Source organism: Mobula hypostoma, chromosome 7 (genome assembly GCF_963921235.1).
Source record: "Mobula hypostoma chromosome 7, sMobHyp1.1, whole genome shotgun sequence".
Taxonomy (NCBI): domain Eukaryota; kingdom Metazoa; phylum Chordata; class Chondrichthyes; order Myliobatiformes; family Myliobatidae; genus Mobula; species Mobula hypostoma.
The window spans coordinates 82990768-83017437 of NC_086103.1; the positions used below are offsets into that span (position 1 = coordinate 82990768).

Here is a 26670-nt window from a genome sequence, read left to right on the forward strand (position 1 = left end):
TTTGAAAGCTGATATATTGAGTGAATAAAGAAAAAGTAATTCACTGACAGATGACTCAGGTAACCAGATGATAGTGATTGGAGGAACAAACCAGAGGGAAATGAGTAGAATGCATGCAGATAGCATCAATTCTCTGAAAGGGTGGTGAAAAACAATTGAATAGTAACTTTTAAAGTGGAAAAAAAAACTAATTTAGCAGAACAGTAGAACTTTGCGGGAGACTAGAACTAACTGGAAAGATCTTTCAACTGGTTAGCACAGCCAATGAAGAAAAGTGTCTTTCTTAGATTCTAGGAACTGAAGGGGTCATAGACAACTCCAGTTGGAAGCTGATTACAACTACAGCAATCAAGTGATTAGTGATATTGTTTAATGGGTTAAAAACATGGACTTTCCTTTGGCAGGCTATACACTCTGCCTTTAAGACAATTGCTCAATCTCAGTCCATTCTTTCAGAAAGGCATGGAAGGAATAGGCTGCTGTGAACAAGTCCATGGGTGACCTAATGCCCAACACTTGAACTCACATTATTTCCTCTGAATGAGTTTCACTCAGACACCGTGTGCAGTGATGTGACAGCCTGACCAAGGGTGACTTTCTTCCCTCTTTTCTAGCAACTCAGTCCTGATGTCATCCAGTAGCTATTGCAAATGGAAAATGTTTTTGGTTTTTGATGAGCAGATTTAAATTCCATACACATTACCAAAGATCATAAAAGACAGTTGTCCGCACTCTTCCATTTGAAAGAATGATTCCATCCACAATCATTATCACTATGCCAATATGATCTCTCCATGCCAACAACAACTTGCTTCTCATATGCAACTTCTTTGTTAGGGAAACATCTCCACATAAGTCACTGAGACATTATCTCAAAGTGCACTGCAGGTTAAAGTGAAAAGATGAGAAGGAATGACGAAAAGCTTGGTAAAATAAGGGAGAGATTTAAAAACAGCATTAAAAAAAATCAGATGACTTAGTAGTCAGTGACCATTAAAAACATCAATCTTAGTGAGGAAAGAAGATTACAAAAACAAACAAGTACAAGTGATGAAAACATACACACCAAGGTGAATAACAGCATAACATCAATCGAGATTACACAGAACTGAAGAAGCATATTTCTGTTACAAGCACCATTGCCTAAAATTTACCAAAAAGCCTCACGTGTTTGCTAACTTAGCCAGGACACTAATGACAAACAAAAAACAACATTAAAGAAACCCAGAAATATTCCCTGCTCTCTCTGTTAACAATCTTCAGACTCAAATCTCTACTTTGCTTTCGGTCCATGTCAGCTTTTAGTTCTCCCTTCATCCTTGGTCCTTCTTTGCATTCTTATCCCAAACAATTTTGAAAATTGTCCTTCCCAAATTCACACCTGACGGTATATTTTTGCCTGTTTTATTGCTGGCTCCTTTTTCCTAAGCCTAACGCTAATTGCATACTTTTTCTGGATATTGCTCCATTTCCACTTTTCTTCCTCTTCCTTCATTGCCCTCCCAGGTCTTAAGCCAAGTGTGTGAGATGACCTGTTCTTGTGTGAATCCATTTTCCAAAGAAAAGGTTGATTCAGCAGTGTTCCGGGTCACCTTCAACTACCAGACTCACCTGAGTTCAATGTGTTTGAGGAAGTTGGGGGCCACAACATCAGGGAATATGATTTCCAATGCCACAATTAGATAGAAGCTATTTGTGGAGAAAGTGAACAAGAAACAAAGACAAAGGGGATAAGGGGCAATGTTTGTAGAATTATGTGAAAAGAAGTATTTAATAGTTCAAGTTGAAGTGCTAGATAGGGTGAAGACAAAACTCAGTTGTCAGAGGTGACTCAGCAGTAACATCAACATTCCTGAAAACTTTGGCGATTCAACTGCCATTTTAGAGCTCACAGTACAAGCTGATGCATCAGTTCAGTGACATAAGAGTGCTGTATTATGGGAAATGCTGCCTTTTGGATGAGTTGTTAGAATAAGATTTCTTCAGATGTATAAATCAGAATCACAGTACTATTCAAGGAAACTGAATGTGTTTGCTTCTCCCATTACAGTAGTGATTTCAGCATGTGCTGTCTGCTTCAAGAAGTTCTACAAATATTCATTTTTATATCATCTAGGTCAGATTTAGGCCCTCAGTGCACCTGGTAGACCTGAAAAACCTGTATGGGGCAAGGACCTTTGCAGCCATAAGCTGCTCTTGCAAGCTTTTGCTTTGCTGTACTTAGATTTCCCTGGTTTGGTTGCAGTGCCCTGGATAAATAATTGCAGTTTAAAGAAAGCGGCAGTAAATACAATGCACTAAAATGTGTTTGTGTGGGAAGTGGATTCTGGATTAAAGGAATCTATCTTAGGACCAGCTGTTTATATCTGAAGATAATCAATTTAAAGTGTTATCACTTCAGTAATATTGCTGCTTAAATAGTTAAAATCATGAGTATGCCTTACATAACTATGACTTATTCTCTACAAAGTGGATGACTGAAACAAGATATGTTAAAAGGATTGGATGGAGAAGGTAATGAAATCTCTGTGTGTGTGTGTGTGTGTGTGTGTGTGTTTTTGTGTGTGTGTTTGTGTGTGTGTGTGGTGGCAGTGGGAGTGAGTGAAGTTCAAAAGTAAGATAATCCTCAGAGCTGGAACATTTTGGAGGGAAAATGGAGTACTATATATTTTGCTGTAAGACTGCTGAATATTCCTCAGGTTGACATAAATGGAAATGAAGCAAAGTGAGGAACATGAGTTGGAGCTGCAGACCAGCTGAGACCTATAGGTATGGAGGCATGGCTTGCAGGCTGATGGCCTTCACCAATCACCATGTTCCATGTTATTATCTGACCTGATAACTGGCCAATTAAGGCAGAGAAGTTGCTTCTCACGCTTTAGATGAAGTACCCATCGAAGTTTGAGGAAGGTCCTGTTCTTCTGCCAAAACCTGACCGACAGCTACAAGTTACAATCTCCTAGAGGCAAAGACATCCTGATCAGACAGTACAGTTTAATCAGGGCAGTGAAGTAATGTGAAATTAACATATTTTGGCCTCAGCTTGGACTGTGAAACAACATGAACTTCGTACATGAGTCACATGCTTCACATTCCCAAAGCCTTTGGGAATTCACTTTGTCCAAGTATACCACTAAATAATTGTTGGTTCTGTGTTGCCGTAGCAACTATTGCTTCCTCTGGAAGATGAATACTGTGAAAGAGAGCCGACCATACAAGAATCTTTAACATGATTTATTCCTGAGGTCCCAGCAGGCAGGGACTAATATTACTGAACATGAAATTTTGTGAATGATATACCAATGAGGTTTAGAAATGTTTTTTTTTGTCTCATTGCAATGAGATGACAGTGGCATGTGTGCTTCATTTCCTTGGAGTTGGGCAGGCCACACCTACTAGCCCATTTCACGAACGCATGAAGGAAATTTATCCTTGGACTACTTGTCTTCTGTGCTTTTTGAGCTCAGCTGCAAGAAAAAGAAAAAAAAAGTCATATTTCAGAAGGAAAATATTAGGACAACAGCTTGAATTCTTCAGTTGTCTCCAGCACATCATTAACTATAAGTTTCACCATCTCCAATGAGATTCTACTACTAAGCACATCTTTTCTTCCTCCTTCCCTTTCCACTTTCCATATAGATCATGCTCTACCCAACTCCCTTGTCCACTCATCCCTCCCCACTGATCTGCCTCCTGACAGTTACCTCTGCAAGTGTCACCTGTACTACACCTGCCCCTACATCTCCTCTATCACCACCATTCAGGGCCTTAAACAGTCCTTGCAAGTGAAGTGACACTTCACCCATGAGTTTGTTGGAGTCATCTACAGTACTGCGTGTACTCTGGACAATGGTGAGAGCCAATGCAGATTGGAGACCACTTTGTCATGCAGCTTTGCTTTATCCACTGCAAAAGGTAGGATCTTCTGGTGGCTACCAAATTCAATTTGATTTCCACGCCCATTCTGATATGTCTGTCCATGTCCTCTACTGCCATGATGAGGGTGTCTTGGGTTGGGGAAGTAACATCTCACATTCCATCTGGGTTCCCTCTAACCTGATGGCATGAGCATCAATTTCTCTGATTTCCAATATTTTCCCCTCCCTTCCTCCTTCTATCTTTTCCCATTCCTCATTCTGGTTACCCTCTCAGCCCTCCTCTTCTGCTCATTTGCTCAACACCTCCCTCAAGTTCCCCTGCTCCTTCTCTTTCTTCCATGGTCCTTTGTCCTCTCCTATTAGATTCCTTCATCTTCAGCCCTTTACTTCTTCCCCTCCCAGGTTCGTACTTCATTCCTCTCCCCGATACCTTCATCACCATCTAGTCATCTAGTCTTACCTATGACTGCTAGCTTGCCTTCCTTCCCTACGTGCGCACCCCCCCCACCCCCACCCACACACACACTTTTTATTTTAGCTTTTGACTCCTTCTTTTCTGGTTCTGATGAAAGGTCTCGGTCTGAAATATTGACTGTTTATCCCCCTCCATAGTCGCTGCTTGACTTGTTGAATTCCTCTAGCATTTTGTGTTCAAGATCTCCAGCATCTGCATAACCTCTTGTGTTTATAGCATGAATTCTTTATTCCTTTATACCACTTCTGCCACATTCATAATCTTACCAAAACTGGTGATATAGTGGACAGGGAAAAAAGATTATCTAAGGTTACAATGGGATCTAGATCAACTGTTAAGTGGACAAGGATGGAATTTAATTTGGACAAGTGTGAAGTGTTGCATTTTGACAAATTTACCAGAGTAGGACTTAGCCAGTAAATGGTATGGCCTGGAGAGCGTTGTAGAACCAAAAAAACTAGGTGTACAAGTAAATGTTTCCTAAAAGTGATAACACAGATAAGCAGGGTGGTAAAGAAGACAGCTGACATACTTGCTGTCATTGATCAGTGAATTGAGTACAATGTGTAGGACATCTGGTGAGACTAGTCCTGGATTATTGTGCGTAATTCTGGTCATCTTTCTTTAGAAAGGATGTTATTAAGCTGGAAAGGGTACAGATCAGTTTCACCAGAATGCCACTGGGACTGGAGAGCTTGAGTTAAGAGGAGAGAATGGATAGGTAGCTTTATCCCTGGAGAATAAGAGGTTGAGGAGTGACATTATAGAGATACAGAATCATGATTAACATACATAAAATGTAAGGTCATAGCCTTTTTCCCAAGATCAGGGAGTCTAAGATAAGAAGGTGCAGGTTTAAGGCGAGAGGGGGAATATTTAAAGGGACCTGTGAGGGAAGTGTTGATGATGGTGTGTATATAGAATGAACTGCCAGAGGAAGTGGTAGAGGCGGATAAAGTTACAATTTTTAAAATACATTTGGACAGGTTCAAGGATAAGACACATTTAAAAGGGTATGGGCCAAATGCAGAAAAATGTGACCATCTCATAGATCAACATAGACACTGGTCCAAAGGGCCCATTGCTACACTGTATAATTCTATGCAGCTAAGATGATGCAAGAGGGGAAAATATGTGGGGGAATGAGATTGATAATGACATTATGATAGACTAAATGGCCTCAGTGCTGTGAATTTAAAGAAAAACTAAGGAATTCCTGGGGAGGTCATTTTGGTATTGTGTTAGGAGGTCTGGGATGTTTTGTCTTAGTCACAGCTATCAACATGAAGAGCCACAACTGGACTATAATTAGGGATTACTTCTTCCTACAGAATTTCAATTTAGAGCTCTCTCCACTGAGACTGAGATTAATGGTTTCTTGTGAGGAAAATCTTCAGAATTCTCAACTCTAGAAGGTTGCGGAGGTTTGGCTACTGAGGTCATTCATAATGGAGATGAATAGGTATTGTGAAATTAAGAGATACAGGGCAGGCTGAAAAATGGCACTGAGTTAGAAGCTGAGGAAGGATCATGATAAAGTTTGGAGGAGACTCAGAGGCTACATGGTTGTGCCTTGCATCTATTTCATATGTTCTTAAGGTAGACAGAGCATTAAGCAAACATGGATAAATAGTATTGAGATGTAGATAAACCAAGAGCTAACTGAATGACTGAACAAACTTTTATACATGTCCAACAATTTCTTGACTATGACTCTCATAGATAGTCCAAGCAATAGAGATGCCCCTCTTGCCATATTAATGTGGTGAAATCCTGCTTAATTCATGGTGTTTACATTCAATGTGATGGAAGCTGATTATGGAAAACTAGTTTCTCAAAAACACATTTCTTGTCAAAGGAAGAGTATTCATGAATTCTGACCACTTACCCGGTTCTTGAAAAATGAAGCCTTTTTGCTTTTCAGAGTGCCCTTTTTGTCCCCCTCATTCTCCTCAGAGGCCACCACAAACATTGGTTGACTCATTCTCTTCATTGCATTCTCCTCAAAGCTTCGTTCTTCACTTCCATTTGCCACAGCAAAAATTAGAGCTGGAAAGGATTAAAAAAAAGTCATGGAGATCTCAACTCTTTTAAAGTGTTAAAGAAGAAGCAATGGGTCAAGAGTTTTTAGTTCTAAATGAATCACCAAATGCCTGGGTTGTCAAGAACCTGACAGCTTACAACTGAGTCGGCCATCTAAGTCCGTGCCTTATGACATATTATTTCTTTTGACACTTTTGGCATAGCTGGAATCTCTGGAATTAGAACTTGTAGGTACAAACTATAGGAAAATTGCTGAAATCTTCCGGATATTAAGGTGCAGGTTCGAGGGAGTATTCCGTTGACTGTGCTGCCATCTGTTGGATGTGTCGGAATTGGTTTTTATATACTTTTATCAGATATTAGTTGAATTAATGCAAGACTAAAATTGTAGTTTTAACCATAGTTTCATTTTTACTGATATAATTTTTATTTTTAACAATTTGCATCTTTAATGAACTCATGTATTTTTCACAACATATGCTGTCTTGCCACCACCGGCAAATGTGGTGAAGTTACATAATGGTTTGTCAGCATTTCATTTTTAATTGGCTATGAGTTAGCGCATTATACACGTGCTATGATTGTACCACCATTGATTTGTTTAATCTTATCTAAGGAATTTCTGTTATTTGGACTATAATGGTGATAGATTTTTGTAAAAACTCCCTCCATCTTTAATTTCTTTCTTTTCACATGTTCTATCTGCTTTGTATTATCATTCTTTTATCTGCTTAGTATCTGTTTCTTTCTTTAGTCTTTAAATAAATGATTATTGAAGAAACAAAGTTTCTCACTCATTCTTGAACTCTGAAATGAAGCTAGGGATCAAAAATTCCCATGATCCAACAGATATTAAATTAAGTAGCAACACATTTAGAAACATAGAAACATAGAAAATAGGTGCAGGAGTAGGACATTCGGCCCTTCGAGCCTGCACCGCCATTCAGTATGATCATGGCTGATCATCCAACTCAGAACCCTGTACCAGCCTTCCCTCCATTCCCCCTGATCCGTTTAGTCACAAGGGCCATATCTAACTCCCTCTTAAATATAGCCAATGAACTGGCCTCAACTGTTTCCTGTGGCAGAGAATTCCACAGATTCACCACTCTCTGTGTGAAGAAGTTTTCCCTAATCTCGGTCCTAAAAGGCTTCCCCTTTATCCTCAAACTGTGACCCCTCGTTCTGGAGTTGCTGGTGAACGCAGCAGGCCAGGCAGCATCTACAGTCGACGTTTCAGGCCAAGACCCTTCATCAGGACTAGGTTAAATTAAGTATTTACTTAACCTATTGATGACTTAAAAGAGGACAATGGGCCTTTTATTTACAGTAATACTATTAGTTCATTGGTTTCTCTGTACTGTACCTGGAATCGTTGGCATTGATCTGCTGGCAAAACTCATCTGTTTCAGCATTGAAGTTGGATGCTGCTCAACCTGGTCTGACAGGTTGGTGTCACTCATAAATTCCTGCTTCCTTGACAGCTAAAAATGACAAAAACACTTATGTCAAGAGGTTAAGGCTGCAGCAGATAAGGTGGGGGTTATTGTGAATACAGTGTTCATCAAAAAAATGGATATGGTCCTGTTAAAGAGGGCTTGTTATTTCTCAGTCCATCAGCACCAATATCAAATGATCCAAGATCAGGAATGTCACAGTTAAATGCAAAACAAGCTCCCTCTGCAATGTGCCACCCAGTGTGCCAAAGGAGTTTACTGAGTAAGTAATATTTAAAATAAAAATATGCAAGTGATAGAATTTTAAAATAAAAACAGAAAATGTTGGGAAGGTCAGGCAGCATGTGTGACCCTTCATCAGATTGCTCAGCGAACATCTTCCCTATACAGGTTAAATACCTTGTCCTAACAAACACCACAAGGACAGAGAGTAAAGCTCTACCTTGCTGTGTGCTCCAGCCCCACCCTTTTCAATAGCCCCCAAGTAGCAGCAGCAGTTCCCAAACCAACCAAGCCATAGACTTTGTAATGGGATTGTCAAGTGGTATTAAACTGCAAACCAGTTCTACAAGCTGTAGTCCAATTGAATTCAGTAGGAATTGGCTGAGATCACTGCAAATTTATCTTTGCTTTCCATTTGTTCTTCCTTTTATTTAACACTGTGTACATAAATGGTATGCCATCTAAGGGGATGCTTGCCAGGTAAATACAGTCAGTTGAGAAAACTTAAGGTATGGAAGAACTGCTGAGGCTGTAGAATCCTGTTCATACTGAGCTGCATTGGGGCTTTGGTCTTGTCATGGGTGATCTATAAACTGCATTTGTACTTTTCACTTCCATTGATGATTCCCAACAGCATGTATCTCTTCCAGGCCATGCTTCAGACCCACTGGGCTGGATAGAAGTGATCAATGGATTATGGAAAAGAATAACATCTATGGAAGATACATAACCCATTAAATACTTATCCTTGCTGACGACCAGTCTGGTTACTCGTACATTCAGCACTTCTCTCATACCAATTTTTCTCCTCTGAATTGTATTCTTTTACTGTTTGAAGACTGTTACTGAGTTATTATTCACCATACTGTCAGGCACAGTATCCTAATCATTCATTACATAGAGACTGCAAATGTTAGAATCTGTGGAGGAACTCAGTGGGTTGAGTAGCATTTGTGGATGAGAGAGGAATTGTTGACATCTTGGCTTGAAAAATTGTATCAGGACACTTCCTCACCCCACAATAGATGTAGCAGGATCTGATGAATTCGCCAAGCAGACTAACTGATGAGTCATTACGTAGAAAATATAAGATTCCAAATATAAGATTCAGCTACTGATCAGCTAATGTCTGAGCAATCGTAAACCCATTGGAAACTTTCTCTTTGGTTACTCTGGCTGTACATGAAATTAAATAGCTCTACTAGATTGTCTCTTGGTCACTTCCTCTCTAAAGAAATTGACTCAACCCATTCTACATCATTAGTGCAACTTCAGTTCATAAACAAAATGTTGTATACCACTTGCCATTCCCACACCAATGTACAATAGATGACACGTGAAGGCTCATTGGTATGGTCCAGAATGCTTGGTCATGGTTACTGTAAGAGGTTTCAACCTGTAGGTGTACCAGACTAATAAGTACTCAGAACAAGGAGTGAAGTTCAATTGATGTTGATGTGGCAGTGTCAATATGAGCTTATGGAGTTTTAGGTAAATTAGTTTGCTGGAACCTTGAGTAACAGCTGAGGATGACAATTTGATGGGTCCTTTAAAAAAAAACTTTGCAAGTTAGATTATGTCATGCCTGTTTCGTGTGATGTAGATGCTACCCAACATGGGATCAGGAACATGTAAAGCTGTCTGTACCCTTTTTGACTCTGTCATCTCTGTCTTGCTATCTGCAAACACCACACTGCTCCTCTTCTGTCGCTTTCTCTCCTTCCTTAATTTGATCTCCCCTTCCTCCTTGATGGCTCGATCAGGTGCCTTCTCTTCCATCTTCAGGATTGGTGTCCTTGGTCTTGGGCTGTCTGGACTAACACTGTTATAATGATGAAAGGAACACAAAAGCTTACTCATTTGATTTTAAATGCACAAATAAACATTCAATATACAATCAATTGCTTAATAAAATAGATTAAGAGTTCAACAGCCACAATATTTTGGACATGCTTTCTGTAGTTCAAGATGATGAGTGAAAATAGTGGGAGTTATCCTGAAGACACATCATCAATGAATATCTTCCACAGGAAAGAAGTAAATGCGACCTGTAAGCATTCACTTTGACTAGAAGTTGAAAGGTACTTGTGTTAGGAGTTCTGTAGTTGGCCAACAAACATTAAATTGAGGCATTTACAGGCTGGAAGGCCTAGTTTTAGGAATAGGGTTGGGAATTAGAAGAGGATCTAGGAATGAACGCTAGAGATGCAGAAACTAAGATCTATAAATGCATTTGGTTGTGTTATTGGCATAAGAGTCAGAAATAGGGGTGGGGAGTCTCGGGTATGTGGAAGGGTAAGTAGGCTTTGAGGATGAATGGAGGTTGCCTCTGCTTTTGGGGGTTGGCAAATCAAGTGGAGGTGGGTTTGTGAGGGAGAAGTTGGTAAATACATTGCATGGCAGGTAACGGTTGAGTTAGAATTACAAAGCTAAGCTTCATTGATTGAGAATTCAGTAAAGTATCCTTTGAAAATCACTAAAGCAAGTATCAGAACCTGTAGAATTTTGCTTTCACGTGGATGGCCCACGGAAATGTGGCTGTTCATGAGTGGGCCGAAGTCCAGGAGGTGGCTGCGTGTCAGAATTCTCCGCATATTAGCTCATTAGACTCATGTCAGTATACAGAAGAAACATAACAATCACTACCTTTGCCCAACTCGCAGCACATCACCTTAACTAGTTATTTCTTTATTGAAACTGAACTTAGGACCAGACAACACACACATAATGTGTGTTGCTTGGATTTCTAGCATCTGCAGATTTTCTCTTGTTTGTGTTTTGACCAGACAAAAATATTGTTCCATATTATCACAATTTCTAGGTATTTGTCAAGGGGAACTTATTGGAGCTGATAGCAATAAATGGTTGTGAAGGTGTGGCCAGTAGTTTTAAGAGATAGGTACTGGTTGGTTGTGATGGCGTGGTTACTAGCTATAATGGCATGGTTACTGGTTTTGAGCAGGTGGTAACTGATGGATTGGCTCTGGGTTATTGGTTGTAAGGACCGGTTATTATTTGCAAGTGGGTTGTTACTGCCTGAGTGCGAGTGGTTATTAGTTGTGAGATCATTGTATACTGGTTATGAGGAGTGGTTACTAGCTGCAAGGGGGTGAGTTACTGGTTGAGAGGAATAGTTATGAGCTGTAAGGGGTTGGATTACTGGTTTAGTGGCGTATGGTTACTGATTAGAAAAAATGGTTACTGGTTGTGCAAAGTGGCTACCAGCTTTGAGGGAGTGGGTACTGGTAGTGAGAGACTGGCTACATTGTGAAATGTTGGATTGTTCAAATTTCATTGTGTAGGCCATATGAAGTAGATGGACCAGTAGATTTGAAACAAGCCTTTCTTGCTTACATTGTTAATTCAAATCTGATTGCATCTACACCATGTTAGTCCTATGAACTTTAAAACACTTGGTGCTATTATTTAGCAGACATCTAATACACTGAGCATACATTGAGGGCATTCCTGTTCTCAACAATATGTTATTTCCTGATCACAAATTTTACTTAGCCTAGGGTCATGCTTTGTGAGGCCAGTTAGTGAACATAGGCACTCTATTTGTCTGAATAGGGCATCATCAATAATATTAATCCTACTGTAGCCCAATGCAATCACAGAGACATTACCCATCTCCAGGCTCAGGAAAGGTGATCAGGAGGAAGAGCTGGACCTGGATAATCCTTCCCTGTGAGAACCATGGGAAGCAGCCTCACTCTCAGAGGATGTGTGTTTTTTGTAAAATACAGACCCCAAGCACTCTGACTCCATCAGTTACAGTTTAGAAGTTAGACTGCACCTTCAGTCACACAGTCACATGTTCAATCCAGATGGAAGTCAGGAGCCAGGGTAGGGAGAGCAGTTTTACATGGATTATTTCATTGGGTCAAAACATAATTGTTGAATTTGAAGATAAAAATGTGTTGGGATGAGAAGCTAGGACTGAAATGTGGGCCAGGAATGTGGAACTGCCTGGGTGTGTGAGATGAAAGGTGTGGGAAGCAAAGTATCAGTGGCAAGATATGCGTGCTGGAGTGGGTGTAGGAGAGTCTGGGTGGAATGTGGGAAGGGCCAGATGCTGGGTTGTTGTTTTTGACTGGGGGGTTTTCAGGAAGGATCTGTACTTCTGATGGATATTCACTGTCAATGAGCCAGCGGGCCTTTCTTTTTTACCAAGCTCAGCAACTGTGAGCTTCTAAAGATCAAGCAGTTGCTTTTGAATAAGTTAAATTTCCAAAAGTATTCTTTGTTTAGCTGCTCGTTGTAAGCAGCAGCTAACCTCAGTTCTTAATGTAAATGGCAAGCAATAATCAGTTTTGAAATTGAAAGACAGCTTTGCAAGCAAGCACTATCTATAGAGCAGACTTGCTGGCCCCACAGCACCTCGACTAACTGATTAAGAGATGTAGTATAAAACATTTAATTGGGTTTACTTAATTGGGCTGGTTTCAAACTAGACAACATTTGCTAAGTTGTTTACTTCAAGGGAGCTTGTAGACTAGATCGATATTCTCAAATAGCTGATGTATTAATAGTTGGAAGGTTTGTATACTCAGAGAGAAAGCTTCGGAACTTCAGGAACACTGTCTCCAGAGCTTTTAAAGCACTTGTGTTAAAAGGTGTCTGAAAAAATATCACATGTATGTGAAGTCACCCAAGTGGCAGAAAATCAGGATAAATGTAGAGAGCTGTTCAGGCTTGTTAGGAATAATAAGAAACATCAAGAAGCATTAAGTAAACACAAGGTGAACTAAAATCTAATCCCTTGTCTTCGATTTCTGTGACAGATGATTGGCTTGTCTGCAGCTTGTTGGTATGTCTTTTTGGCTTTTAGGAATTGTACCTATGTTTTGGAAATCATTGCTGTTTTTGAAATGGTTTATAATTTGGAAGTATTTTATATGATATAAATTATCTGTGCATTTTAAATGTGTTTTAAGAATGTTGTTTGAATTGAAACCTGTATTACTGAAAATAAATAAACTGTGTTTAAGCTACTTTGTTAGCTGGAAGTATCTCCTCCATGGTAGGGAGTGGGGACCCACCACTCCAACAGTGAGTATTGGCAACTAAACTCCCCGAGGGGAATAAACAAGGAAGTGAACTAGTCTTTGAAGATTGGGTAACTATGGTCTAACCTTCTTTTAGTGAGGGTACCTATAGTTACCTATACTGGAAGGTGCTTAAGGTTTTAATTAGTGTTTAGAATTTCTTGGTCAGCAAACACAATACCATCACATAGTGATTTTTGAGTAAGCATAGATTTGGTAAATGGAAAGTAAGGACTGAAGGGAGGATACAGTGAGAGTATGTAGTTGGACTTGATTTCAAAAGGATGATATTCACTGCCATCATCCTTTGCATAAATTCTAGGACTTCTATATGTCATGTTCTGAATAATTAATTTTAAAGTTCAAGGACTTTGGCAAGTCTTTCTGCAATCTTATATGTTCAGAATCTGAATATAGGTAGCCAAGAAAAAGGCTCAGTTTCTTCACAGTTAAATTAGTGGGAAGTTAGAGGATTGGGAAACTTTTAAAAACCAACAGAAGGCAACTAAAAAAATCATTAAGAAGGTAAAGGTGGAATAGCAAAGTAAGCTAGCCAGTAACATTAATGAGGATACCAAAATTTCTTCAGATACATAAAGTGTATAAGAGAGGCAAGGGTGGATATCAGACCACTGGGAAATTATGCTGATCTGAATAAGTATTTTGCATCAGTCTTCACTGTGGAAGACACAGGCAGTAAGTTGGAAGTTCCAGGATTCAGAGTTATGAAGTGCGTGAAATTACTATTATTGGAAGGAAGGTTCGTGGGAATCTGAAAAGTCTGAAGGTAGGCAGTCACCTGGACCAGATAATGTACACCCCAGGGTTCTGAAAGAAGTGACTGAAGAGATTGTGGAGGCAGTAGTAATAATCTTTCAAGAATCATTACATTCTGGAATAGTTTTTGGAAGACTGGAAAATTAGAAATGTCACTCCACTCAGTAGACAGTAGACAGGAAACCTTAGGCCAGATAGTCTGACCTCAGTGGTTGAGAAGATGTTGCAGTCAATTATTAAGAATGAGCTTTCAGGGTATTTGGAAGCACATGATAAAATAGGCCACAGTCAGCATGGTTTCCTCACAGGAAAATCTTGCCTGAAAAATCTGTTGTAATTCTTTAAAGAAATAACAAGCAGGATAGACAATGGAGAATCAGTTACTTGGATTTTCAGAAGGCCTTTCACAAGGTGTCACAAATAAGGCTGCTTAACAAGCTATGAGCTCATGGTATTACAGGAAAGATTCTAGCGTGGATATACAGTGGCTGACTGGCAGGAGGCAAAGAATGGGAATAAAGGGAGTCTTTTCTGATTGGTTGCTGGTGACTAGTGGTGTTCCACTAAGGTCTGTATTGGGATCGATTCTTTTTACATTATATGTATTTGGATGACGAAATTGATAGCTTTGTTGCAAAGTTTGCAGACCATGTGAAGGGACAGACAAGATGGAGGGGCATGTAGTTTTGAGGAAGTAAAGAGACTATGGAAGGACTTAGGAGAATGGGCAAAGAAATAGCAGAGGGAATACAATGTTGGGAAGTGTATGGTCATGCACTTTGGTAGAAGAATTGAAAGAGTTGACTATTTTCTAAATGGAGAGAAAATACAAAAAACTTGAGGTGCAAAGGTATTTGGGAGTTCTTGTGCAGGATTCCCTAAAGGTTAACTTGCAGGTTGAGTCTGTGGTGAGGAAGGCAAATGCCATGCTAGTGTTGATTTCAAGAGAACTAGAATATAAAAGCAAGGATGTAATGATTTGATTTATAAAGCACTGGAGAGGCCTCTCTTGGAGTATCGTAAGGTGTTTTAGGCTCCTTATCTTAGAAAGGATGTGCTGAAACTGGAGAGGGTTCAAAGGAAGTTCATGAAAATGATTCCAGGATTGAGTGGCTTGTCTTATGAAGAGTGTTTGATGGCTCTGCACCTGTATTCACTGGAATTCAGAAGATTGAGGGGAGCCCTCACTGAAACCTATCGAATGGTGAAAGGCCTCGATAAGGAGGATATGGAGTCTGTGGCGGGAGAGTCTAAGACCAGAGGACACAGCCTCAAAATAGAGAGGCATCCTTTTAGAACAGAGATGAGGAAGAATTTCTTCAGCCAGAGGGTAGTGAATCTGTGGAATTCTTTGCCACAGGGAGCTGTGGAGGCTAAGTCTTTATGTATATTTAAAGCAGTGATTGATAGATTCTTGTTTGGTCAGGGCATGAAGGGATATGGGGAGAAGGCAAGAGATTAAGGCTTTTAGGAAATTTGGATCAGTCATGCTGAAATGGCAGAGTAAACTTGTGGTCAAATGGTCTAATTCTGCTCCCATATCTTATGGTCTTATGGACTTAACATTTAATAATGTCATGGTCAATTTCCACTGAGAGCAGAAATGGCAATGCATACATTGTTGTGCCTTACCTGTCAGCATTCCCTTTGGTTGATATGCTGCCTTCATTGTTGATGGAGGAGAGAGAGATCATGGACACTTGTCGGTAGGACCGCAGCATGGATCTTGGCCGACTTGTCCGTTTGTCATCCATGTCCGGCTGTAAGATAAATCCAGGAGAGAAAGCAGGTGTGTGAAGTTGCAGTAGTCAACTTTTGGATTGATAAGTCTGTCATCTCCATGTCAGAAATCCCACCCCAGAGTCCTGGCCACATAATCTTGTCTAGCAATGCAGTGCAACACTGGCTGAGTGTCACACTGTCGGTGATATGTCTCATTAAAGCAAGACATGGCCTGCTCTTTAAGTAAGTTGCAAAAACATACACTCCACTAATTGATAAAGAATGAGAACACCTCTGCATGTCTTTGTCTGTACGAATGGTAGTGTAGCAGTTAGCGTGACACTATTACAGCTCAGGGGGTCAGAGTTCAGAGTTCAATTCTGACCACTTCTGTAAAGAGTATGTATGCCCTCCCCATAGAACGTGTGGGTTTTCCCCGGGTGCTCCTGTTTCCTCCCACTCTCCAAAGATGTACCGGTTAGTAGATTAATTGGTCACTGTAAATTGTCCCATGATTAGGCTCGGGTTAAATTGGGGGTTGCTGGGCAGTGTGACTCAGAGGGCTGGAAGGGGCTGTTCCACACTGCATCTCTAAATAAAAACAAATAAATAAAGTGGGAATTCTCTGCAAACACATCAGCACCTTCATTGCACAAAATCTAGCAAGTGCTCTTCACATGTTTGGAAAATGGAGTCAAACAAGGTTGTGGCTACTGGGCATCTTAAATCCTGTCCCTTGGCCGATAAACAAAAAGATTTGAGAGCTTGTAGTTATGATGTTGTGGCTGGTCAGGGTCAGAATAGGGACCGGAAGAGCTATGCTTCCTGATCTATATACTTGGACTCTTCTCCATCACAGGTGTGTGTGTATGACAGAAAATTCAGCAGATGAACGTATTGGAACTTTGCTCATTTCTGCCTGGTGAACCATGTTACCTTGATTCAAGTCCCCTTACCAGCTCCCTTGTTCCATACTCCTTCTCTACTTTGATCTTTAGCTGCTTGAAGCATTCCTCCATTCGATCATGGAATGGCCGTAGGTCATCCAACACCCTCTTCCCATGAAGTTTTATTCCTGCTCCGAGCAGCGGCAGCTGGTGAACATGAAGAGAAGAAAACTCTCATCCTACCATAATCAAAGTACAGCACTGTGACCAGAGCATTGCAACCACCGCAACAGGACTGGTGTCTGTTTGAGGAAGTGGTGCTATCAAGAGGAGGGGATTTCCCAGTGCTGCAAATTTCAGGTGAATGGCTCAGGAAAGCAGAGCTATTCATCTTCAAAGTTACTTTAACTTAGTTTGGAATTGAGGGGGGAGGACAGACAGTAGCAAAGCCATCATGGGGACACAAGAGACTGCAGATCCTGAAATTGAGTGAAAACTTAACTGATGGTGGCAGCATCTGTGGAGGGTAATGACATTTCAGGTCAAAGTCCTATTTCCAAATTGTCAACAATTCCTTTCCTTCCATAGGTGCTGTTTGGTCCACTGACTTCTGCAGCAGACTGTTATCTAATCTTGTCTTCAGTTGATGGTTTAAATCACAAGGAGATTGTTTGTAAGACCATTTTAGAAAATATCACATTAACCAGTGTGAGTGAATGAAATCTATTGTGATTCAGACCATCTTAAAAGTTTGTAAACCTAATGGATTTATTTTGAGAATGTGACAGCTTTATGCACATCTTTACCCTATGGGTGCCATCCACAAATGATCAACTTCCACAACTTGGTCCTTGACTCTGAACTCTGTATCTCTGGAAACTGTCTGGCACCATTGCCACTGCTGAACTGCTCTCGGTGCCAAAGATAAAATGGAGGGCTCAATGCATTGAGAATCACAGGTGCAGAGTCATATCCCACGTGTGGAAATGCTGCAGCTGTGAACCAGTCAGCACAAGATGCTTTTTGTCCTGTGGTCTTAAAATCGCAAACCACAACCACCCGGTGAAATGTCAATGTTACTGTTGGATATTGAAGGGTAGTGACTGAGTTAAAGGTCAGAAATTTCTGCTTTCATATGTACAGAAACAAGCTTAAATTTTCACCTTTATAAAACTGAGAACCACAAACCATGGGGCTTGCTTTCCTGTTCCTTCATGATCATGTAGAACCATTCACTACACAATTCAGCATGAACATAGAACATAGAATAGTATAGCACAGTACAGGCTCTTTGGCCCACAATGTTGTGCCGACCCTCAAACCCTGCCTCCCATATAAGCCCCCACCTTAAATTCCTCCATATACATGTCTAGTAGTCTCTTAATCTTCACGAGTGTATCTGCCTCCACCACTGACTCAGGCAGTGCATTCCACGCACCAACCACTCTCTGAGTTAAAAACCTTCCTCTAATATCCCCCTTGAACTTCCCACCCCTTACTTAAAGCCATGTCCTCTTGTATTGAGCAGTGGTGCCCTGGGGAAGAGGCGCTGGCTATCCACTCTATCTATTCCTCTTATTATCTTGTACACCTCTGTCATGTCTCCTCTCATCCTCCTTCTCTCCAAAGAGTAAAGCCCTAGCTCCCTTAATCCCTGATCATAATCCATACACTCTAAACCAAGCAGCATGCTGGTAAATCTCCTCTGTACCCTTTCCAATGCTTCCACATCCTTCCTATAGTGAGGCGACCAGAACTGGACACAGTACTCCAAGTGTGGCCTAACCAGAGTTTTATAGAGCTGCATCATTACATCGCGACTCTTAAAACCCATCCTTCGACTTATGAAAGTTAACAGCCCATAAGCTTTCTTAACTACCCTATCCACCTGTGAGACAACTTTCTGGGATCTGTGGACATGTACCCCCAGATCCCTCTGCTCCTCCACACTACAAAGTATCCTGCCATTTACTTTGTACACTGCCTTGGAGTTTGTCCTTCCAAAGTGTACCACCTCACACTTCTCCAGGTTGAACTCCATCTGCCACTTCTCAGCCTACTTCTGCATCCTATCAATGTCTCCCTGCAATCTTTGACAATCCTCTACACTATCTACAACACCACCAACCTTCGTGTTGTCTGCAAACAAATAAGAAAAAAAAAATCCCGTCTCATTCTCCGCCATTCTCCTCTCGCCTTGTCCACCATTACTGGACACTTTACACAGCAGACATGCGCACCATTACCCGGCACCCACTGCTGGCAGAAGTCTCTGCCCCCTTCCTTCCATCGCCTGGCAACGTGAAACAGGAGAAAAACAGTAAATACCTTTATTCATGTGAATAGAGACAAAAGAAGGGAAAAAAATCACTAAAGCTTCCCCAAAAAGGGTTTTAAAACTACAGCCCAAAATCTGACCTTTGCTTCCATTCACAAAGCCTCCAGGACTAAGGATTAGATTAGGAAACACTCCGGGATTATCCTGGATTTTTCAGGAACTGAGCATTAATCTTTTGAATACTGTGACAAGCAATCTGAGAATAAATCAGCAGGGTATTAAGAAATGTTGCCTTTTCAATGAATGTTCTATAATAATTTTGTTTACTGATTATAAGAATTTTCAGAGTAAGGTAGAAAGGTCATTTGTGAGACAGAAAAGGGATGCTAAAATGTTCAGAACTCTATCCCATAGTCAGAATTAGTAGTTGACAAATGTCCACTTATTGCTTATTTATTATTGATCTGGAAAAGGATTTTATTCCAAATCATTGATAGGTTTGTTGCATAATTACGTGTAATATCAGTCATCATAATTCCTTACCAGTGATGTTCCATCACCGGGGCTATAGAAACCAATAGTATTATTGCATTGAGAACTTTTGCTTGATCAATAGAATGACATTGTTAAGGGAAAAAACTGCAGGTGAAGACAGACTATTCCAATAAAACAAATGAGGAACAATACATGATCTGACAGTCTGACAACAAGTCTTCTAAAGGTAATGCTTAGAAATTCTGCAATGATTATATGAATAAGACAGGTCAACCAAGATCCTTTACAAATATTCTGTATGGGATTGGACATAAAATATTCTCTGTGAAGACTACGAGACTACATAGGTTTGGATGTACATCAGTTCTATACAGATAATCGAAATGTGGTTTGTTGTAAAGAGAAGATCCAAGAGACTGGAGATGCTGGATTCTCAGAGTATTTAGCAGCATCATTTGTGTATGCGGGTAAAGGAATTGTCAATGTTTCGATCTGAAACCCTAAATCAGGACTAGATGTGAGATTTTGACCCAAGATGTCAATAATTCCTTTCTCCCCAACAGATGCTTCTTGATATACTCAGTCCATCCAGCAGATTGTTTGTTGCTGATTATAAAGATACTCTCTGCAGAGCATGTGAATGGATTTATATATGAGAAGGATGAATGGGTTTACACATACAGCAATTCGAGCCGTAGGGTGTGAATTGTGTGAAAAAGACTCTATACAGAGCTTGTAAATGGGTTTTCTGTGAGGAATCCTTTATGAACTGTGTAAGTGGAGTGTGTGGAGAATCCACATGGAAAGTGTGAGTGGGTTTATGAGTTGGGTTTTATACAAGATACAAATAGATCTGATACACTAAAGTCCATCCTCCATTCTCACCTGCCATGCTATAAGATCCTTTAGTCGAGCAAGTTTCTCCCAATCTTCTGGGTGCTCACTTGAATACTCCTCTGTGAAGAAAGCCTGAAAGAGCAGAGTAATTAAGCATGGAATCACAAACACTCACTGCCTTCCACCAAAATATCACCCAGCTGTTTGAGTAAGATAGGGAGTTATAAACAATTCTGTCTGAAAATGGATGACACGTTAAATTTGTGTATTAGAATTCTGTTCTATATTATGTTAAAACCTGTGGAAAATGGCAATATTAAAAACAAATGCATCATGACAGCACAATTGGGTGGTTTGCATGCAGAAGTAGGACAAGCATAATTTCTAGTTCAGCACGGTTCTCCACATTTTGCTGCATAGTAACAAGTAAAGGGCATCAAGTTTTAAAGACACACTCCCCATGGCAACCATACCACTGCAGCAAGCACGATGGTTGCCATGAAGGAGACAGAAGGTACAGACAGTTCCAAAAAGCCTTGTTCGATGAGATACGTGGCTGGTGTAAGGTATAACATGCTAAGAGATTTGGTGAGTAAGGTGTCAGGAGTCCTGAAAGACTTACCATAAGAAAGGGCAGGCAGGAGGTGAAGACAGACATCTCCAGGATTGGGAATTTCCCACTATACAGCAGCACCAAACAAAACCCTTATTTCGCCACATGATAGGGTAGCGTGATTTACATACAACTGTCCACAGCTAGAATAGAATGGAGAACTGAGTGCTTTAAGACAGATGCCACTCTTCAGGAGTCACAGGTAATGGCAGTAATCAGGGCAGAACATAGAACATAGAAATCTACAGCACATTAGAGGTCCTTCGGCACACAATGTTGTGCCAACCATGTAACCCACTCTAGGGACTGCCTAGAATTATCTGACCGCATAGCCCTCTATTTTTTGAAATTCCAGGTACCTATCTAAGTCTCTAAAAGACCCTATTGAATCTGTCTCCACCAACATCTCTGGCAGAGCATTCGATGCACCCACCACTCTCTGTGTGAAAAACTTACCCCTGACATCCCCTCGGTATCTATTTCCAAGGATCTTAAAACTATGTCCCCTTGTGTTAGCCATTTCAGTCCTGGGAAAAAGCCTCTGTCTATCAACACAATCAATGCCTCTCATCCTTTTATGCGCCTCTGTCAGGTCACTTCTCATCCACCAATGCTCCAAGAAGAAAAGGCCAAGGTCACTCAACATATTCTCATAAGGCACGCTCTCTAATCCAGGCAACATCCTTGTAAATCTCCAATGCATTCTCTTTAAAGTATCCTCAGCCTTCCAGTAGTGAGGTGACCAGAACTGAACACAGTACTCTAAGTGGGGTCTGACCGAGGTCTTGTATAGCTGTAACATTACTTCATGGCTCTAAAGCTCAATCCCACAGTTGATGAATACGAACACACCAGAGGCCTTCTTAACAACAGTATCAACCTGCGCAGCAGCTTTGATGTCCTATGGATATAAAACCCAAGAACTCTCTGATCCTCCACACTGCCAAGAGTCTTACCATTAATACTATATTCTGTCTTCAAATTTGACCTACCAAAATGAACCACTCACACTTATCTGGGCTGAACTCCATCTGTCACTTCTCAGCCCAGTTCTGTAACCTATCGATGTCCTGCTATAATCTCTGACAACCCTCTAGACTATCCACAGCACCCCCAACCTTTGTGTCATCAGCAAACTCACTAACCAACTCTTCTACTTCTTCATCCAGGTCACTTATAAAAATCACAAAGAGAAGTAGTCCCAAAACAGATCCCTGCAGAACACCACTGGTCACTGACCTCCATGCAGAATACAAACCACCCTTTGCCTTCTGTGGGCAAGCCAGTTCTAGATCCACAAAGCAAGGTCTCCTTGGATCCTATGCCTCCTTACTTTCTGAATGAGGCTTGCATAGGGAACCTTATCGAATGCCTTACTGAAATCTATATACACTACATCCACTGCTCTACCTTCAGCAATATGTTTTGTTACATCCTCAAAGAATTCAATCAGGCTCATAAGGCATGACCTGCCCTTGACAAGGCCATGCTGACAATCCCTAATCATATTATGTGTCTCCAAATGCTCATATATCCTGCCTCTTATGATCTTCTCCAATATCTTGCCCACCACTGAAGTAAGACTCACTGGTTTATAATTGCTGGGTTATCCCTACTCCCTTTCCTGAGCGAGGGAGCAACATTTGCAAGTTTCCAATCCTCTGGTACTGCTCCTGTCCCTATTAGTGATGCAAAGGTCATTGCCAGAGCCTCAGCTTTCTCCTCCCTTGCTTCCCACAGTAGTCCGGGGTATATCTCATCTGGTCCCAGTGACCCATCTAACTTAATGCTTTTCAAAGGCTCCAGCACAGCCTCTTTCTTCATGTGTATATGCTCAAGCATTTTGGTCCACTGTAAGTCATCCTCACAATTGTCAAGATCCTTTTTCCTGGTGAATACTGAAGCAAAGTACCTCCACTACCTCCTCTGACTCCAAGCACACATTTCCACTATCGCACCTGATTGGCCCTATTCTGACACAGCTCATCCTCTTGCTCTTCAAATGCTTGTAGAATGCCTTGGGGTTTTCCTTAATCCTGCTCGACAAGGCCTTCTCATGGCTCTTCCAGCTCTCCTAATTTCATTCTTAAGCTCCTTCCTAGCAATCTTGTAATTTTCTAGAACTCTATCTTTTTAAAAAAGTATCTATTTTCTTGAACCTTTTGAAGCTTTTCTTCTCTTCTTAACTTTTCCATATCCTTCGTACACCATGGTTCTTTTACCCTACCATCCTTTCCCTGTCTTAGTAGAACATACCTATGCAGAACACCATACAAATGTTCCCTCACATTTGCCACATTTCTGCTGTGCATTTCCCTGAGAACATCTGCTCCAATTTATGCTTCTAAGTTCCTGCCTGATAACATCATATTTCCCCCTACCCCAATTAAATGTTTCTCAAATTGTCTGCTCCTATCTCTCTCCAGCGCTATGGTAAAGGAAATAGAGTTGTGATCACTACCTCCAAAGTGATCCCCCACCAAGAGATCTGATGCTTGACCAGATTCACTTTCCTATAGCAGATCAAGTACAGCCTATCCTCTAGTTGGCTTATCTACATATTGCATCAGGAAACCTTCCTGAACACACCTAACACATTCCACCCTATCTAAACCTCTTGCTCTAAGGAGATGCCAGTCAATATTAGGAAAATTAAAATCTCCCATCACAATAACCCTATTATTATTGCACCATTCCAGAATCTGCCTCCCCATCTGCTCCTTGATGTCCCTGTTACTATTGGGGGGGGGGGGTCTATAAAAATATGCAGTAGAGTTATTGCCCCCTTCCTGTTTCTGACTTCCACTCACACTGACTCAGTAGATAATCCCTCCATGACTTCCTCCTTTTCTGCAGCTGTGACACTACCCCTGATTAGCAAAGCCACGCCCCCACCTCTTTTGCTTCCCTCCCTGTCCTCGAAACATCTAAAACCTGGCACACTCAGCAGCCATTCATGCCCCTGAGATATCCAAGTCTCTGTAATAGCCACAACTTCATAGTTCCACATATTGATTCCTGCATTAAAATAGACACATCTCAAACCATCAGGCTGAGTGCATCTTTGCTCAATCATCTGCCTATCCTTCCTCACAAACTCCCTACAAACTGTCTCTACTTGTGCTTCAACCTCCCTGTCCTCTGCTTCTTCACTTCGGTTCCCACCCCCCTGCAAATCTAATAAATCTAGATTTATTTGTTCACATGTGATATTCAGTGCATGGTGTGAGGAAGACTGTGCTTCAATTGGATCCCCTGCCTCATTATGAATGTAGCTTGTTAGTAGCAGGGAAAAGTGACAAGATCATTTACAGCATTAACAAAGAATCATACAAAACAGGAACAGACCCTTCGGCGCTCGATATCTGTGCCAACCATGTTGCTGAATTAAAGTGCACATGTGTCTACATAGGTCTATAACCCTCTTGGTTTGGACTGGGGACTACAATCCTGTAAGTGTCTATTGGGGTGCCTTCTCCTCAGTGCTGACAATACTTTCCTCTAATGACCAGGGCCATAATTGCCAGTCATTTTATTCCCCCTGTAAAGTTTCAGGCTTCACCTCATGACCCTGAATCTCTCAATTTCCTTTGCACTTCTTCCTCTACAATTGACTACAGCTGGCTTTTTTGGCCATTATCCAGGGTGTATAGGGAAAATCCTACAAACGGTAATGGTTTCGTCCCAGTATATCATGGGTAAATCTCTTCCAACCGTTGAGCGCATCTACATGAAACGCTGTTGTAGGAAAGCAGCATCCATCATCAGAGATCTCCACCACCCAGGTCATGGTCTTTTCTCGCTGCTGTCATCAGGTAGAAGGCACGAGAGCCTCAAGACCCACACCACCAGGAACAATTACTACACCACAACCATCAGGTTCTTGAACAAAAAGGGTTAACTACAAACATTTGCCCATCCATTAGGATGTTCCCATAGCCAGCAATCTTATTTTAAGGACTCTTTATCTTGTTATCTCATGTTCTCATTATCTATTGTTGTTTATTTATATTTGTATTTGCTCAGTTTGTTGTCTTCTGCAATCAGGTTGATCTTTCATTGATCCTGTTAGTTACCATTCTATAGATTTGTATGTCTACAGGAAAATTGATCTCAGGGTTATATATGGTGACATATATGTGCTTCTTCAATAATGAGGTTTACTTTGAACTTTGAATGAAATCTCCTGATCTGGTGAGTGAGTACTGCAGCTGATCCTTCCACCTAATACAGATAGCAGAATCTCTCCTTGATGACTAATAATCTCGCCACTTCTATGATAAGTGGTACACAATATTGAGGGTAGGTGCATTTTGTGCCTCTTCCACTCCAACATGTAATGCCTTTCAAAACTATTTTTTTCATTCAACTTTTCCAACACCAGAATAATTTCTCACAAAATTATTGTCGCAATTTTGAACGCGCCTTGGAGTACAGAAGGGACAACTGGAGTGGCCATTGTTGGAGGAAGGTGCAGGATAGAAGTATTTCAAAAGCAAAGAAATACTCAAATGGCAATATAGTATACTGTAGCTGTGGTTGCCAAGGGAAGTCAAAGCTAATGTAAAAGCAAAAGAGAGGGCATAACAAAGCAAAAATTAGCAGGACGCTTTTAGGATTGGGAAACTTTTAAAAACCAACAGAAAGCAGCCAAAAGAATCATTAGAAGAGAAGAGATGAAATATGATAGCAAGCTAGCAAACAATATCAAGCTGGATAGAAAAAGCTTTTTCAAGTATATAAAAATTTAGAGATAAAAGTGAATAAAGGACTACTAGAAAATGAGGCTGGAGAAATAATAATGGGGGACAAGGAGATGGCAGATGAACTAAATGAGTATTTTACATCAGTCTTCATTATGGAATACATGAGCAGTGTTCCAGGTGTTGAAGGGTGTGAGGGAAGAGAAGAGAGTCCAGTTACTATTACATGGTAGAAGGTACTCAAAAGGCTGAAAGAGAGAGCAGAGACATCAGTAATGAACATTCAAGAATCACTGGTCTCTGGCATGGTTCCAGAGGACTGGAAAATTGCAAATGTCACTCCACTCTTTAAGAAAAGAGGGAGGCAGCAGAAAGGAAATTATAGACCAGTTAACCTGACCTCAGTGGTTGAGAAGATGTTGAGTCAATTGTTAAGGAGGAGCTTATGGAGTACTTGGTGACACAGGACAAGATAGGACAAAGTCAGTATAATTTCCTTAAAGGAAAATCTTGCCTGATGAACCTGTTGGAATTCTTTGAGGAGATTACAAGTAGGGTAGCTAAAGGGGATACAGTGGATGTTGAATATTTGGATTTTCAGAATGTCGTTGACAAGGTGCCACTCATGAGGCTGCTTACCAAGTTAAGAGCCCATGGTATTACAGGAAAGTTGCTGGAGCATTGCTAGGTTAGAGCATTGGATGATTGGTAGGAGGCAGTGACTGGGAATAAAATGATGCTTTTCTGGTTAGTTGCCAGTGACTAGAGGTATTCTGCAGGGGTCAGTGTTGGGACCAGTTCTTTTTATGCTGTATGTCAATGACTTAGATCAGGGGTCCCCAACTGTTTCTGCACTGCTGACCGGTTTCATATTGACAATATTCTTGCGGACCGGCCGACCTGGGGGGGAGGCGTGGGTGGGTTGCCAATGGACAAGAGTAGCAGTCAAATACGTTGGGTTTACCCCCAGAAAGACTACAATGACCATGAAGCCTTGCGCGGGCACCAGTGCGCATGTGTGATTTGCGAATGCGTGCACGTGCCGATTGTTTTGCTACAAATCGTTTTTGGCGATTCTGTTCGGGGGGGGGTGTTAATCACAACCGGAATATGGGTGATAAGTGGCTAATACACTCAATTTCGTTTCTAAAACGGTTTATCTAACAAATTTAATATTAAACACACAGCGCATATTTTCCTAGCATGAATACAGTGATAAGTCAATTATCAGG

General features: G+C 40.9%; 1 protein-coding gene and 1 long non-coding RNA gene across 3 annotated transcripts in view; one reads left to right on the forward strand and one right to left on the reverse strand.

Moving 5' to 3' along the window:
- Nucleotides 1-3219: 3219 nt before the first annotated feature.
- Nucleotides 3220-26670, reverse strand: part of LOC134349413 (dedicator of cytokinesis protein 2-like) — a 732270-nt gene continuing 708819 nt past the window's right edge. The window contains exons 46-52 of the mRNA XM_063053680.1: nucleotides 20171-20254; nucleotides 16582-16719; nucleotides 15536-15663; nucleotides 9723-9897; nucleotides 7763-7880; nucleotides 6242-6402; nucleotides 3220-3467 (exon numbers count right to left, since the gene is read on the reverse strand). Of these exons, the coding sequence (XP_062909750.1) occupies nucleotides 3438-3467; nucleotides 6242-6402; nucleotides 7763-7880; nucleotides 9723-9897; nucleotides 15536-15663; nucleotides 16582-16719; nucleotides 20171-20254 (834 nt within the window). The 3' untranslated portion in view covers nucleotides 3220-3437. The remainder of the gene's footprint in view (nucleotides 3468-6241; nucleotides 6403-7762; nucleotides 7881-9722; nucleotides 9898-15535; nucleotides 15664-16581; nucleotides 16720-20170; nucleotides 20255-26670) is intronic.
- The window catches only part of LOC134349415 (uncharacterized), a 194429-nt gene continuing 180407 nt past the window's right edge, over nucleotides 12649-26670 (forward strand). For both annotated transcript variants that reach the window (XR_010018666.1, XR_010018665.1), the window contains exon 1: nucleotides 12649-12888. This is a non-coding gene — a long non-coding RNA (uncharacterized LOC134349415). The remainder of the gene's footprint in view (nucleotides 12889-26670) is intronic.